General features: G+C 39.2%; 1 protein-coding gene across 1 annotated transcript in view; it reads right to left on the minus strand.

Moving 5' to 3' along the window:
• Positions 1–744: 744 nt before the first annotated feature.
• Positions 745–13922, minus strand: part of PRRG1 (proline rich and Gla domain 1) — a 31303-nt gene continuing 18125 nt past the window's right edge. Inside the window, exons 3-4 of the mRNA XM_064407363.1 lie at positions 11088–11248; positions 745–4496 (exon numbers count right to left, since the gene is read on the minus strand). Of these exons, the coding sequence (XP_064263433.1) occupies positions 3978–4496; positions 11088–11248 (680 nt within the window). The 3' untranslated portion in view covers positions 745–3977. The remainder of the gene's footprint in view (positions 4497–11087; positions 11249–13922) is intronic.

Consider the following 13922-nt stretch of genomic DNA (forward strand, 5'->3'; position numbering starts at 1 on the left):
TTAAGAGCTGCACAAAACTGCACTTGAGTTCACAGCTCTGAGACACAAACCTCTTCTCCAGCCTCTCCCACAGACCCTGCCCTGCTGGACAATCCCAGGGACACTATCCTGATTACCAGAGTGGGAAGGGATGACACCACTTTGTGTTGCCTGGAATGGAGACCTTCAGTTTCCAGCAGGGATCATTACACAAGGTTGGGTTTGGTTTTGTACTCTCTTAATTCATCATTCTTAGAGCTCACATGAAATTTTGTAACCACTTTCCAGTGGCTGAAGAGAATTTTGAAATTATGTCCTCCAACTTCAACATTTTTTGCTAGTTTCCCTTCCCTCAGCCTGTGACTTATTTAGCTATGGCTACAACAAATCACAGAATATTCTGAGTTGGAAGGGATCAAGAAGGATCATCAAGTCCAGTTCTTAAGTGAACAGCCAGTACAGGGATTGAACCACAACCTTGGTGTTATTAACACCAGACTCTAAGCAAATGAGCTCATCTCAGTGTTAAATGCCTTTTTTTTTAATAGGAAATAATACAAATTCACAGCTCTGATAAAAATGGAGCCTGAATTTTAAAACAATAGAGTTGCTTACCCACAAACAAAATTATGACTGTATTTTATATCATCAAAACAATTGATTCATGAAACTGATTAAGTCCATAGAACAATGGAAATTAAGAGACCACTTAAATACACAAAGTTAATACGCACTGTGGTTGTGTAAAATTGATATTTTGAAACATTAGAGGCATCTTAAAAAGTTTTATTTAGCATATTGAAAAACAAATGTTACAAAAAATTTTCTATAAACATAGGCAAAAATGTTTAAATAGGATAATTTAATGTAAACCAAACCCCTTTAAAATATACAATACTGTAATCAGAGGTTATTTACATCCAGTGAAGAGAGAACAACCTTCACTAATGTTAATATAATCTAAGCAAATCATTAATTTCCATCATTTCTTAAAACAGTGCCACCTCTAAGTTAGTTTTAGTAGCTAAATCATTTCAGTCCCAATACAAGATGAAATTCAATGTTACATTCAGAAGTGGGAAAGGCAGTATCCTGACTATTCATGTCATCAGTCAAGACAGCACTGCATTCAGAGCTGCAAAACCTTAGAGAGGTACAACTATAAATTTATATTTATTGCATGATAATGCAATTACAGGATAGGTAAAACAAACAAAAAAAAAGCTGTAAAAAACCCCAGTACAAATAAAATTTTATTTTTCAATCAGGTTAGAAAAGCCAACCACAAAACTAAGCTATTTTCCCACATTTCACAAAACAGAACAAACAGTTTGTAAGTTGACACTATTCCAACATGGAGAAAACTGTTCATGTTTTAGAGGAAATGCATTTGCACAACTGTCCCAAACAAGTTTTGTTTAAAAATTAAATTTATTCACCAAGCCATAAATTTATAGCCCACAATGGCTTTCATACTCATATACTCATGGAAAAGGCATTGTCTAATTAATTCAACTCATAGATCACAAAGTTTTTGGTTGTAACTTGTTTTGGAATGGCAAGCATCAATTTTGGATTGCACATGAAAGTACCTACAGGACACAGTAACAGGATAAAGTAACACACTCAACTTAGGAGCCACAAACAAACCCTTCAAAAGTGGCAGTGGAGTACAGAGTAAAGAAAACACAGAAAGAAGGGAAAAGCCAGCTCATCTCTAAATTACTAAAGCAGACTGCCCATGTCCAGGGATGATGACAGCTGCTAAACAAGCTAATGTAACATGGGTGATCTCCATGCATTTCCTACAGGAAAGTCCTATATCCTGACAAGGAAGTTACTGCTAAAACTCCTATCTGTGCTGGCAGGCACAGGAGGTGCCAATATGGCACAGACAATGAAGTACCAGCTCTTCCTGAGGTGGTTCCTGCATGCTGGGATGAGGCACTTTGTTCTGCAGAATCTGCATAAAGCAGTTTATTTACTAACTCTTGCTCGGTTTGAAAGGAGCTTTAGCTTCCACAAGTGGCAATTCAGGATTCACAAGGGCTAAAACCACTTCAAAAGAAAAGGTCTGACAGTCCACAAACAAAACCCAGGCAATTTTTACTACAAGTGTCCAAAATATACTGTACTTATCTACTTATCTTAATATACCTATTATATATAATGAATATAAATACAAATTATAGTTTTGACAATGGAGGCAGGAGTTTGGCCAGGAGTTCATCTCTAATACAACTTGCCTTAGCAGCTGAAGATCCCCAGCAGGCAACAAAGGCAACTTACTCTTTGTCAAAAATGAGAACTCCTGACTGTACTTGTCAATAAGTTAGATCATATTCTTATCAAAGTGAACATTTACACACCATCTATAACCATCCATTTCCTTCCACAAAAATCCTTTGGGAACAGTTGGGCCAAGCCTCCATGAGAGGGACATTAAGAGGAATTTCAAACAGATAGCACTGGCATTTTATCTGGGGTGTTTGAAACAAGACAGTTTGGGTTTCTGTTGCAAGAAAGCCAACATAACATAATTTAGTCCTTCAGGGCTCAACATCTTTCAATTGGTGTTAATTGATTAGTAGAACACAGAAGAGTACTAAACTAATGCCACGCTACTTGGTGTGGGAAGAAAGAAAACTGAAACCTAATACTCAGAAATTAAACAGAGCAATTAACTTTTAAATCAACCTGTAAAAGAATCACCACACTAGAACTTTTATCACCTAAACCAAGTGGATGAAATTCTGTACAAGCCTGTAACTTGCATCCTTCTCTTCAGCCTCAAAAAGTCACTCCACACTAATGCTTGGGGTTATGCCTGCATGTTCTTAGAATTCCTTGTTGGAATGGATAGGCAACAAATTTATTTTTTGTTGAAAAAAGATATTTATATTCTCTGCAAATAATTTCCACAGGCACCAGTACAAGGTGCATACAAGGTACATGTGAGTAGGTAAGGGAGTATCAGAACTTTAGGAAAGGGCTTATGTTTATAGCTGGCAAAACCTTAAGGAAGGTTTTCATATTTGGGAAAAAGGAAGTCACAGACACTGATTTTCTTTCCTTTTTCTCCCTTTAAAAAGGAAAGTAATGCCTTTGGGTGTATGTGCTTATAGATTACATTCTGGTCCCAGTGAAAATCACAGTAGGAAGTCCATAATCAGGATTTTATCCACTCTTGAGTACTTCACTATTACTGTTGCACGAACTTTCAAGTTCTGAAGTTAACATATGCACACTTCTCACCTCTAAAATACAAAAGTAAAACCAGTAAAACCAGATAGGGAAACAGGAAAGCAGAACACAGACAAAAACTTACACCATTAAATTCACCAATTAGTGTCTTGAATTGTCAGCTTCTACACATTTACAGAATTTTGAGCTGTAATATCAAAGCTTTAGAACACACTTCTCCTGCTAGGACTCTGGAATTATTGCTGTTACACCAGCATTCTCTACATGAGATCCTGGTTTGAACACAAAGGCTCCCAGCCTCCCCAGTGCCAGGAGAGGGTGCAGCATGTAACAAAAATCGAGGTGAGAAAAAGGAACAAACCAGACAAGAGGCAATACTGCAAAATCAGTCCCCTCTAGTGTAAATAACTACTAAAATGTTACTTAAGGATTCCCTATTGCAGGGAATTCTGACAGTCTGCAGTAAGAAAGGGGAGGGGGATCCCCCAAATCTTGTGGGGAATGTGGACAGTGTTTGGAACAAAACAAGTGACATCCTTCAAAACAGAGGTACTTTTGAGAAGTATGACAGAGCACCACATCTGTATCTGCACTACACTCTCAATACAGATTCCTTATCTTTTAAGACATTTGATAGGGAAAAAAAAATCCCAAACCCAAAGAACGAGTGAACCTAAAAAAGGTGAAATTCATCGTATACAAGTCCGTTAAATTACAGAAATGCATAATAAGCCAAGATAAAGTGCTACAAAATGATTAATGATTTTCAAAAGGTCCATGGCATTCTTCTTGTTTTACTTAGTACTGGTGACAATGGGGGTTAGCGCTATGGCAGTGGCTGAACTGGAATTCACAATGTCTTCGTACTGCGGGGGTGGATCCAAATGCTGCTCAGTTTCACTTCTTCTCACACTGATTTCCCCAGTGGCTTCCTCATAGGAAGGAGGAGGATCACAGTTTGAGAGCCTTGTGGATATTGAGTCTGACCGTGCATCCGAATAGCTCAGACCTCCTGGAGAGAGCCCACTGACCTCATACATTTCCTCCTGCGGGGAATGAACAATGCTGAGAGGCGGCGGGAGGGGCCCTCTGCCAGCAGCACCATCGCCCAGCGCGCCGTGGGCTCCCCTGTGCACGTACACCGACTGCCTGCGCATTTTCTTTTTAAACAGGCATCTCCAGATGACAAAAGCGACAATGAGGATAACAAAAAGGCCAATGATTAATGGAAATGTAAGGTAAAATGAATACCAGTTATGTCCTGTGTTACTTTCTCCCTGGAGTCCGTTTTTGTAGACTTTCCAGAACTCCTTCTAGAAGAGCAAGACACAACATGTCAGAAACTATAACACAGTTAATAAAAAACAAGCAATGTAAGCAAGTTGTTTTAAAGAATGAGGAGGAAAAAAAAGGCATTTCAAATATTGATGGTTAAATAAGAACTGGCATGGATAAGCACACACAAACTTTCAATTCTTCTTCTCATGTGATTAGTGATACAAAGGGACTTGGTTTTGTAAACAAACTCCTCACCACTTTTAACATTCTTATATCTGCACTCAATGTTTATAAACATGCAGCAGAGACAGGACTAAGCGATAATACAATCAGAAAAGAAAAAACCCAACCCCAAAACAAACCAGGAAAAATATATCTCAAAAGCCCCTGCCTAATCAGCACGCACATCAGGCATCTGGTGGATCAGAATCTGTCAGCACCACTCAAGGCACAAGTTTAGGGTTTGTTTGTTTTAGAATTGAAATAATACACTAGTACAATTTGACACAGAAACACTAGCTCACAGTGACAGACCATTTTGGCTAAGCACAACTATGCTGCACTGTCTTATCATAATTTAGAATGCCCCACCCTCTGGCTCATACAGCAATCACTGTCAGCTTAGTTTGAGTTGATCCAGATCCTCTGTTTACAGTTAAAAATAGCCCCATAAGTGTGAGACTTTTACACAGGTTATTATATTCTAGAAACCTTGACCACAAAGCTACAGGTAAATGGAACATAAAGTGAAAATATGAATAAGCAAAAACAAAGATGAAGGAGGACACCAATATTTGAAAGTCCTTTTTGCTATATTAATATGAGCAAATGGGAGCACAAATATCATGTTGCCATGAAATTTCTTCTGCAGTGAATGCTGTGAAGAAACAGCAAAAAAGAAAAGCATACCCTGCCTCAAAAGAGTAGCCATCCTCACCTGTAATGTCTCTCCTACTATGAAACATTCCCACTGAGTTTTATAGTCATAATTGAGAACATGTTAGTATATTGTAGTATAATTAAAACCCCAAACCCTAAACCCCTGTAATTAATGACATCCCCCCAGTCCATGCCAGAATCTCTGAACTCTAGCTTTCTTTAAAATTGCACAGACTTGACCCCCTCATCCTCCTGCCAGCATCACATTAATTTTAAATGACAGCACACATTTCATGCAACTATTTATAAAATAGTCACCAGGTAGAACTGAAATTGTAATTGCTCAGTTGCTAGTAAATGATATATTTAGGTTGCAGACTGACTTTGTGCACAGACAAATCAGATTCATTGTTTTTTTAGCTCAGGTCTAATGCCACATGATGAACATTAAACAGAAAATGCCACCAAACTGACCCCAGAGGCAGCTTGAGTCCAGAAGCAGCACAATCCCTCTAGCATGGAGGTCAAGTTTTCCCTGTGCAAAGGCAGGACCAGGACACCAAGGGGAAAAAACACACTATCAACACTTCTGGATCAGGATTTACTCAGGTTAAGAGCAATGCCTTGTACATGAAACAACTGACACTCCTGCAAATTTCTTTCCAAAGATAAATTCAGTTGTTTTTACGTCTATGTGCAAACTCAAAAACCAAAACAGTTTCAACTCCTACACCAATTCAGGATCAGGCATTTTCCCTAAATTTTAAGGCTTGACAAGGTTGTCACAATGCCCCTCTTTGATGTAAACCCAGGTCCAAACCATCTAAGCTGTGTCAGGTGGCATTGGCTTCAAACAAAGCAAGAAAGACTGGAAAGATGGACTCTAAATTCTTCTCTACAAGGTCCCTCCTTGACCTGTGTTCCACACTGAACCCCAAACCAACAATCGTGAGTTTAGGAAAATATATTTTGGGGGGAACACTGAAAAATGCCATCAGCTGCACAACTGAAGGCTTTTGGGATCTCTGCATGACAAAACCTGGCAGAACCAAACACCTCACCCTCACCCCAACAGACCACCAGGCAATTAAGAATACCTATTACTTTTGCATCTGGTAAGAATACAGCTAACTAGATTACTTAGTGGAATACATAATATATTGTTAACTAAAAAAAAGCAGAAAAGGATTAATTAGGATTATGAAATCTTGCTGTATGTACTGGGAACAATCCTCCCACATCACTGTTCTTTGGCCTCAATGGCAGCAAAGAAATATAATTGTAAAATTTAGTTTTGAAGACCCAAGATTTACTGGAAGTCATTACATATACAGTGCAAGGATATGTCATTTTAAGGACTCTCTGGACGAGAAAGGTAGTTTTGATGAAAAAGAAGAAATCATACTTCTCTCCTAACATTCTATTATGTGTTGCATGCAGAGAAAATGCACTTTCTGCAACAGAAGGGTAGTAAGTAGTGACTGATCTTTGAATATTGTTTTCACATTACTTCTAGGTCAGATCTATCTGCTGTAGAAAATGTCTCTGTATCTTCAGAAAGCTGAAACAGCATCACTCCTTGGCACTCTGCTACTCAGCAAAGCAGCACAAAATCTGTTCTGCTGTCCCAGAGTGGCAGGCACTTAGAGCAGAACAGGGTGTGTTGTTTTGGGGATGTTTGACTTGGTGATGTGACCAGACAAATGCATAAAGAGCTAGAAGGGTGTAAACTGCCTTAAGGATGAAAGTAGTTTAATGTCCTTTTTCATTTACATGCAAGGCAAAGAAAACTCAAGACAGTTTAGACACTCCCCACTCCCTGGTCAGAAATTATTTCAGGTCTAACACTATCTTACACAGACACAGGAATACAGTTCTGCACACAGTTGAAAAACACTAAGAAAGAAACACTAGCTTAGTCATTAAAAAAAAAAAAAATCTTTAAATGTTCTTCATGGGAAAATTAAAAAAAAAAAAAACAACTCCACAAAAGCCCACAGAAAATAACCTTGTTAGCATACTAGATCCTGGGTCCCAGCTTGCATTTTTGCAAGTCAGCTCTCCAAGAGAAGCACAAAGACTTTTAGCTCCAGACTGCCACAACTGACAGGAAGTGCAGGAAATGCATCCTTCAGGTCTGAATTGCACAGCTGCCAAGCTCTGCCTCTGCTCTGCCCCCCCACAGCTACACTGCAGAGTAAAGAGATGGTGCAGGGGGAGGACAAGACATCAGGTTAGAGTCAAATGCTGCCTAACAAAGCCACAGACAACTCAGATGAGTTTACACAGTGTGAGGATATGTACAAACTGCTGTTTGTAAAATAACTACTGTTTGAAAAAAAACAAGAGGGGGAAGACTGAAAATTACGAAGTATCTGTAAAATTCATACAGAAAGTTAAAGAGTAATTTATAAGCTGGAAAACTCCCAGCACAAACATCCCTCCCACAACTGCTGGTCTCTTTAAATAACAACAGAAAGGACTTTCTGCTTGACAAAATTACTAACTTGTGATTAATGAAAAGGGCACTTCAGTAATCCTTTACCCCTGAGTGCTGTACAATTGGGAATACCAGGTGTAAAAGCCTTATAAGGCTGAAAAACTTCAGCAGGCCACAGAATCAGATAACTGCAATGGAAAATACTTAGAAAACATCTAACATATATTCCTGCCAAGAACTATTTTTCTGAATGTACCTTAGTGCTTTGGCAAATCCAGTATGAAATAATGAAAAGGAATTCTCAAAGGCATCCCAAAGACAGTTACAGCAAATCCCAGAATTCTGTTTTCCTTTCATTTGTAATACTTCTCAGAACAGAGTCCGTATCAGTTAGCTGGATCTGAATGCTGGATCAAATAAGGGATCCACAAGGAATTCAAGACTCACACTCTCCTGAGAATTTCAGGGAAGGCCTTTACTACATTTGGCATCATTGTCATCCTCAAATGATTCTTTGTCAGTTGCCTGACTTGTTGTAAAGGTGGACTCATAATAAGCCAGTCAGAAGACTGCTTGGTATTCACCAGGCAGAGGGTGAGAACAGAGCAATAAGGGGAAGTGAGTGCACCTGCTACACTCATCCCTTCTGGTCTGCCCCCAATTTCAAGTAGCGGCAAAAGATTCACATCTTCTGAGAATTTATCCAGCATCCATAATTACACACAGAGTGACGCTGGAAGTCTTACTTGATCATATAATTTTAGATCTGGTGTTGACAAGTTTAGAGTTGCTTACTAAGATTTTTAGCAGTAGTTTGTTTGTTTTGCTTGAATAAAGCAACAAAGAGAACTTGGCAATTTTTACAATATTTAAAATTCACTGGAAATTTGTCACAGGAACGAAAACCTGTGACTTCCAGCTTTTAAAATCTTCATGCAGTTTAATTAAAAAATGAGTTAATGGAAATAAAATTAATATCAGTGCTACAATCACACTCAGATACTTAGCACAGTAACCTTTGAACTAATCTTTAAGCCTCCCAACAACCTCTTGACACCTGACCAGTGCCCACATGCAGCACTGCCTGCAGGCTACAAGCAGCACCAATAAACAGCTTTACAAGGTCACACCTAGGGCTCACTTTATCTGTTACTTCTCTGACAGTAATCATTAGAGACCGCTGAAAATGTTCAAACACAAGCGGGCTACTGTGCTGCTTCTGGGAGATACTCTCCCAGATTTCACATATTTGTACCTTAAGAACACCCATTAGCCAAAGTTGCTTCCTTTTAATTAACGGTTCCAGACTGATTTAACTTCCCTTCATTTACATCACTTTTCTCTGAACCTACACAAGCTTTTAGGATCTGAGACATCCTGTGGCAGGCAGTCCACAGCTCCATTAGCTGTGGTGAGGAGAGACACTTATTTGCTTTGAACCTGCACCTTTCCAGTTTCCTTTGAGGCCCTCTTAGCTCTGCTATCAGAAGGATGGCAAGTGACTGACCTCAGCTCAGCCTTCATCTTACAGACATCATCACATATTCCCTGATTCAATTATTTTATCATCTATTGTTGTTATACAAGTCTTTCCATATCTTTGATCAATTGTCACACTTCTCTGGTCCTTCCTCACCTACTAATTTACTTTTAAAGAGCCAGTGAGATGAGAGTTGTACACACTCAAGATGTGGGTAAGCTCTTTATTTTGATCCCTGTTCCTTTATTTTAGATTCTTAGAACTCAGGGTTCTTTGTTTTGGCTTTATTTAACTGGTCAGCATTAAAGTGAAGTCTTCATAGATTGAAATCCATATCCCGTTCCTGAATTCTTTTTAAAGCCAATCATATATTATAATTAATGTCCCCAGTTCCTCCACATGCATTACATTTGTCAACAAATAATTTAATATTCTATTTCACCCACAAAGTCCTGCAAATTCTTCCCTGTTGGCTTTAGCCAAACATAATCTTTATAACTAACTTAACAGTTTCAAATAGTAATTCGGAATCTGTCAAAATCCCCAAGCCTGTCTTGAAAATACTGAATAGCATGTATGCACACTTGACATACACAATGGTAATTAAAAACTCATGTACCAAAAATAACTTGAGGGAATTGCTCGATATTCTTGCAATATTACAAATCTGCATGTTGCAGACCTGCCCAGAAGACTGCAGAAAAACAAAGAAGCAAGGAGACAAGATAAAAAACCAGAGATTAGACAAAAAGTTATCATGAGATAAATAAACTGCAGCCCCTATTTGAATTCCAGTCTATCTATTCCATGAAAGCTTTGATCCTGTGTTTCTCTGCATACACTATATCATGTTCCCAGTCTACTGCATCCATTCCCTTCCCCTGGGACACAGATGTTAAGTTTTACTAAGTGGTTGTGTGGATGGATACTGCTGGGGGACAATGCACTAAATAAAGCCCAAGTACATGAGGCTGGTCAGGCACCACTGCACATTAGCACAGCCTGACCCATTAGCAACTCCCCACAGCAAAACAGAGCAGCCAGGGAAAAAGGATACAGTAGTGGAAATTGATAAAAGGTCAGGACCTTATTGAAAGCTCCTTCAACACTTGTGGCAGAAAAAGAAATGTAATTATTTCTGTTTAACTACTTCCCAAATACCTCTGCAAGGGAAATGCTAATTACCATAGCATAAAATGTTCCTAAATGGGAGAGAGAAGCTGAGAGACAAGATGTTTAGGTTATATTTTCTTAAGGGACTGGAAGAAAAAGCAAAAGTGATATTTTGTCAGAATTTTATATAAGTTTTCTCATTGTACACATTATTTTTAATTACACAATGAGCTATCATTAGGCATAGTCATGCCAAGTCAAGTTTGGGAGGTAAAAACATGTCTGTGCAGGCACTTCATAGCTTCAGAAAGAAGCAGCTTTGAAGGGAAACCACATGTCCTGTAACTTCATTTTAATAAATCAGAAATTCTCATGCCAGCCTTACCCATTTCCCCAGCTATGTGTGAGATACACACCAGCACCAACAAAAGGATGCCAAGAACTTAAAATGTCCAGTATGCCTTAATACACTGTTATTTTTTGATGTAGAGCTCAGCCCTTGAAGAGTGGAATGTGTCACCTGTGTAAATTTCAGAAGAAATCTGCAAGGTTCCCTGTACCACCCTGGCCACTAAATCACTGGCCTTGCCAGTACTATTTCCCTATGCAAAAATCAAATCTAATGCAACGTTGGAAAACACACAAGCACGCAGCACACCCAAAAGTTTGGTGGAAGTACACCCCACCCAACTTTACATACACAGCAAAACATACCGTTTTTTCCTCATTTTCAAATGCTTCTCTCGCCTCTTCATAGCTACAGATTTCTTCTCTGCATTCATGTTCTATGTCACCTTGCTTTATTTCTTCCAGAAATGTGTTAGCTCTTGGGTATCTTTTCAACACAGAGTTGGCTTTGTCCTCTGTTAAGAACACTGAATAAGAAGAAGAGAGTCAATAAAGGTCACTTCTAAAATAGACACCCAAAACCTCATGCTAGAATTGCTCCAAGAAAACATGCCTTTGAGAAAAAGTTTTTCAAAGCCTTCCCCGTTATTTGATATGATAAAAAGCCTTTCCTGGTTTTGCTCACTGTGGTAAGTAGTTGGGCCTACAATTTCAGTAGTTATTGCTAAAATGTCCTAAATGCACAGACCTCAATTCAGCATCATAGTCATGGGTGGTGAAACAAGACTGAAGCTGGTGCCCAAGAAGAGACCTTGGAAGAGACAGGGACATGCTCAGCTCAAGCTGACACAGAACAAACAAATCCTGCTTGTCAACATCCAAAATTATATTTGCAATTGCCTGAGGGCATCACAGCCAGAATGCTCTGAAGTTTTTGATATAAATATCTATGACTATTACCCAGAGTCACAAACACCAGACAGCTGCATTTATCAATGTTTAAATCTCTAAATTTTCTTAAGCAACTCTGAAGTACACTTGCCCCCTTCACTCCAGAACTCTCAACCATTAAATGGGAGCTCTTTTGAAGGTGTGGGAGGAAGTAGCCTCTTTCTATCTTTTTGAACCATACAGAAAACCTCACCTTATTTGATTAATCAAATGAAACAATCCTAAAAGGCAACCAATGTTCTGACACAGGTATTCTTTATTTGCTGCCTTTAGTTTGCTGTCCAAGGAGAAAAGCTGGAAGCAATCTATTTTCTTCTGATGTTCCAGCTTTCCATCAAACTCTCTGACCCAATGATTTTTACATATGCAGTAACTGGGAACACTTTGGAATCTGTCAGCCTGAATTACCCAGGAGGTACATCTGCAGTGCATGATGCAGGAATTCTCCAGGTATTTCAGGTCAGGAAGCAGGAACATCAGGTCAGTGCTACACTGTTCTTGGGCTCTGAGTGCCAGCAAGAGGGGATAGTGATTCAATGCACTGCCACACTAATGCATTTGTAGCACTTTCTTGGCCTACACAATCATTTGTGCTTTGCTTCATTTGCAGTTAGTCTGAAGGTTTTTTTTTTCCCTTAATCATCTGATTTTTAATGTTATAAAAGGAGGCCAGCTAGAAAACTGTGTTTGCGCTTTAGAAACATGTGGTGGTATTTGCCAGCACTGATTAGCATAATTAGGCATAACTAATCTCAACTTGTTTAATGTTTGTGGTATACTACTGTAATGATTTCCATGGCCAGGCTACAGGGGTGGCTTCTGTGAGAAGCTGCTGGAAAATTACCCTGTGCCAGTGGAGAAGAAAGGGGAGGAGGTGCCCAGGTGCCAGAGCTGAGATTGCCCTGGAGCCCATGGTGCAGAACATGGTGGAGTGGGGTGACACAGCAGCTTGGGGGCACCTGGCATCCAGCCAGGGTCAGTCAGTCACAACTTGGTTCTGAGTCATTAGACACTGATCTTCCTCTCGCAAAGGATTACACGAAGATGTGAAGACTGAATTCCAAAACAGCACTGACACCTATGCTTCCAGCTGAATACATTACTACATGCATGCATCACACAAATGACCCTGCTCAAGAGGATGCTAGGGCTTCAGTGCATCCAGCTCTGCAACTGCACCTACTGCAAATTTGGTTTTCTTCAGCACCACAGGTGAGCACATGGACATCTCCTATTGTCTAAGTTCATCAGCTATGTAACATGGAAATTAATATTCAGAAATCCCTTCAAAAAGGAAAGAACAAGAGATGGCTTTTTTCCACTTTGCACACAATTCCCCTCACTTCACCCTAGGCCTGAATAATTTGGTTTCTTTCAGCCTCATGCCTCAGTGATCACCTCAAGGTGATGAGCTGAACGATTCATGCATATCAGGAATGCAGCACACAGCCATGCCTGGGGATGGACTGCAAGTGCTTTTCCTACTTCCCCCAACTCCTCGTGGTATTCCTGAAGGGAACAAGTGTCAGGCCAGACTCTCCTAAGAGTGGCCATATGTAGAAGCACTGAAGAGTGGATAATGCACTATAAATTAAGTTTCCCTTCCTCCAGCAGATAAAACTTAGGGAATTTCATTTCACGGCTGGAATCCTTCCCCAAAAAGAGCAATGAGAGAAATGATGACAGCTTTGTATCAGATGCAAAAGGAAAATAAACACAGGAAGATGCAGATAGCTGAAAATACCCTGATTTACAGATTCTGGCTCTCAGAAGTGAGATACAAATACTTGTTTCTGCCTGCACTTTCCAATTTCCAGAGAAAAAAGGTTTAAAAACTGGTATGTTAAGAAAGATTGCATTTGATACATACTGGTATAAGTTTTTAGGTAATACTTTAGTTTTCTAAAAGGAAATAATCATACATTTCTGAAATACATTGATGAAGAACAGCAAAATGTTAATTCAGTTCGAAGTGGACAATATATGACTATCTAAACCCCCAAAGTTTTTATTTAACAATTCATATTCAGAAGGTCTGTCTTCCCTCACAATACAGTATACAAAATGCACATACTACTGAGACAAAAACAGCCTGCTGAGGAAAATAAACTGCATCCCATCTTAATTATGAATGTATCTGATAAATAACAATCTCTGGCTAGTCTAGACCAGGCATGCCTTTTGACCCTGCAAGGCTGGAAATAAAAATGAAGCATATTAACATGTTTGTTTGGATGTGAAATTTTTAAT

The sequence above is a fragment of the Passer domesticus genome, chromosome 2, assembly GCF_036417665.1.
Source record: "Passer domesticus isolate bPasDom1 chromosome 2, bPasDom1.hap1, whole genome shotgun sequence".
NCBI lineage: Eukaryota > Metazoa > Chordata > Aves > Passeriformes > Passeridae > Passer > Passer domesticus.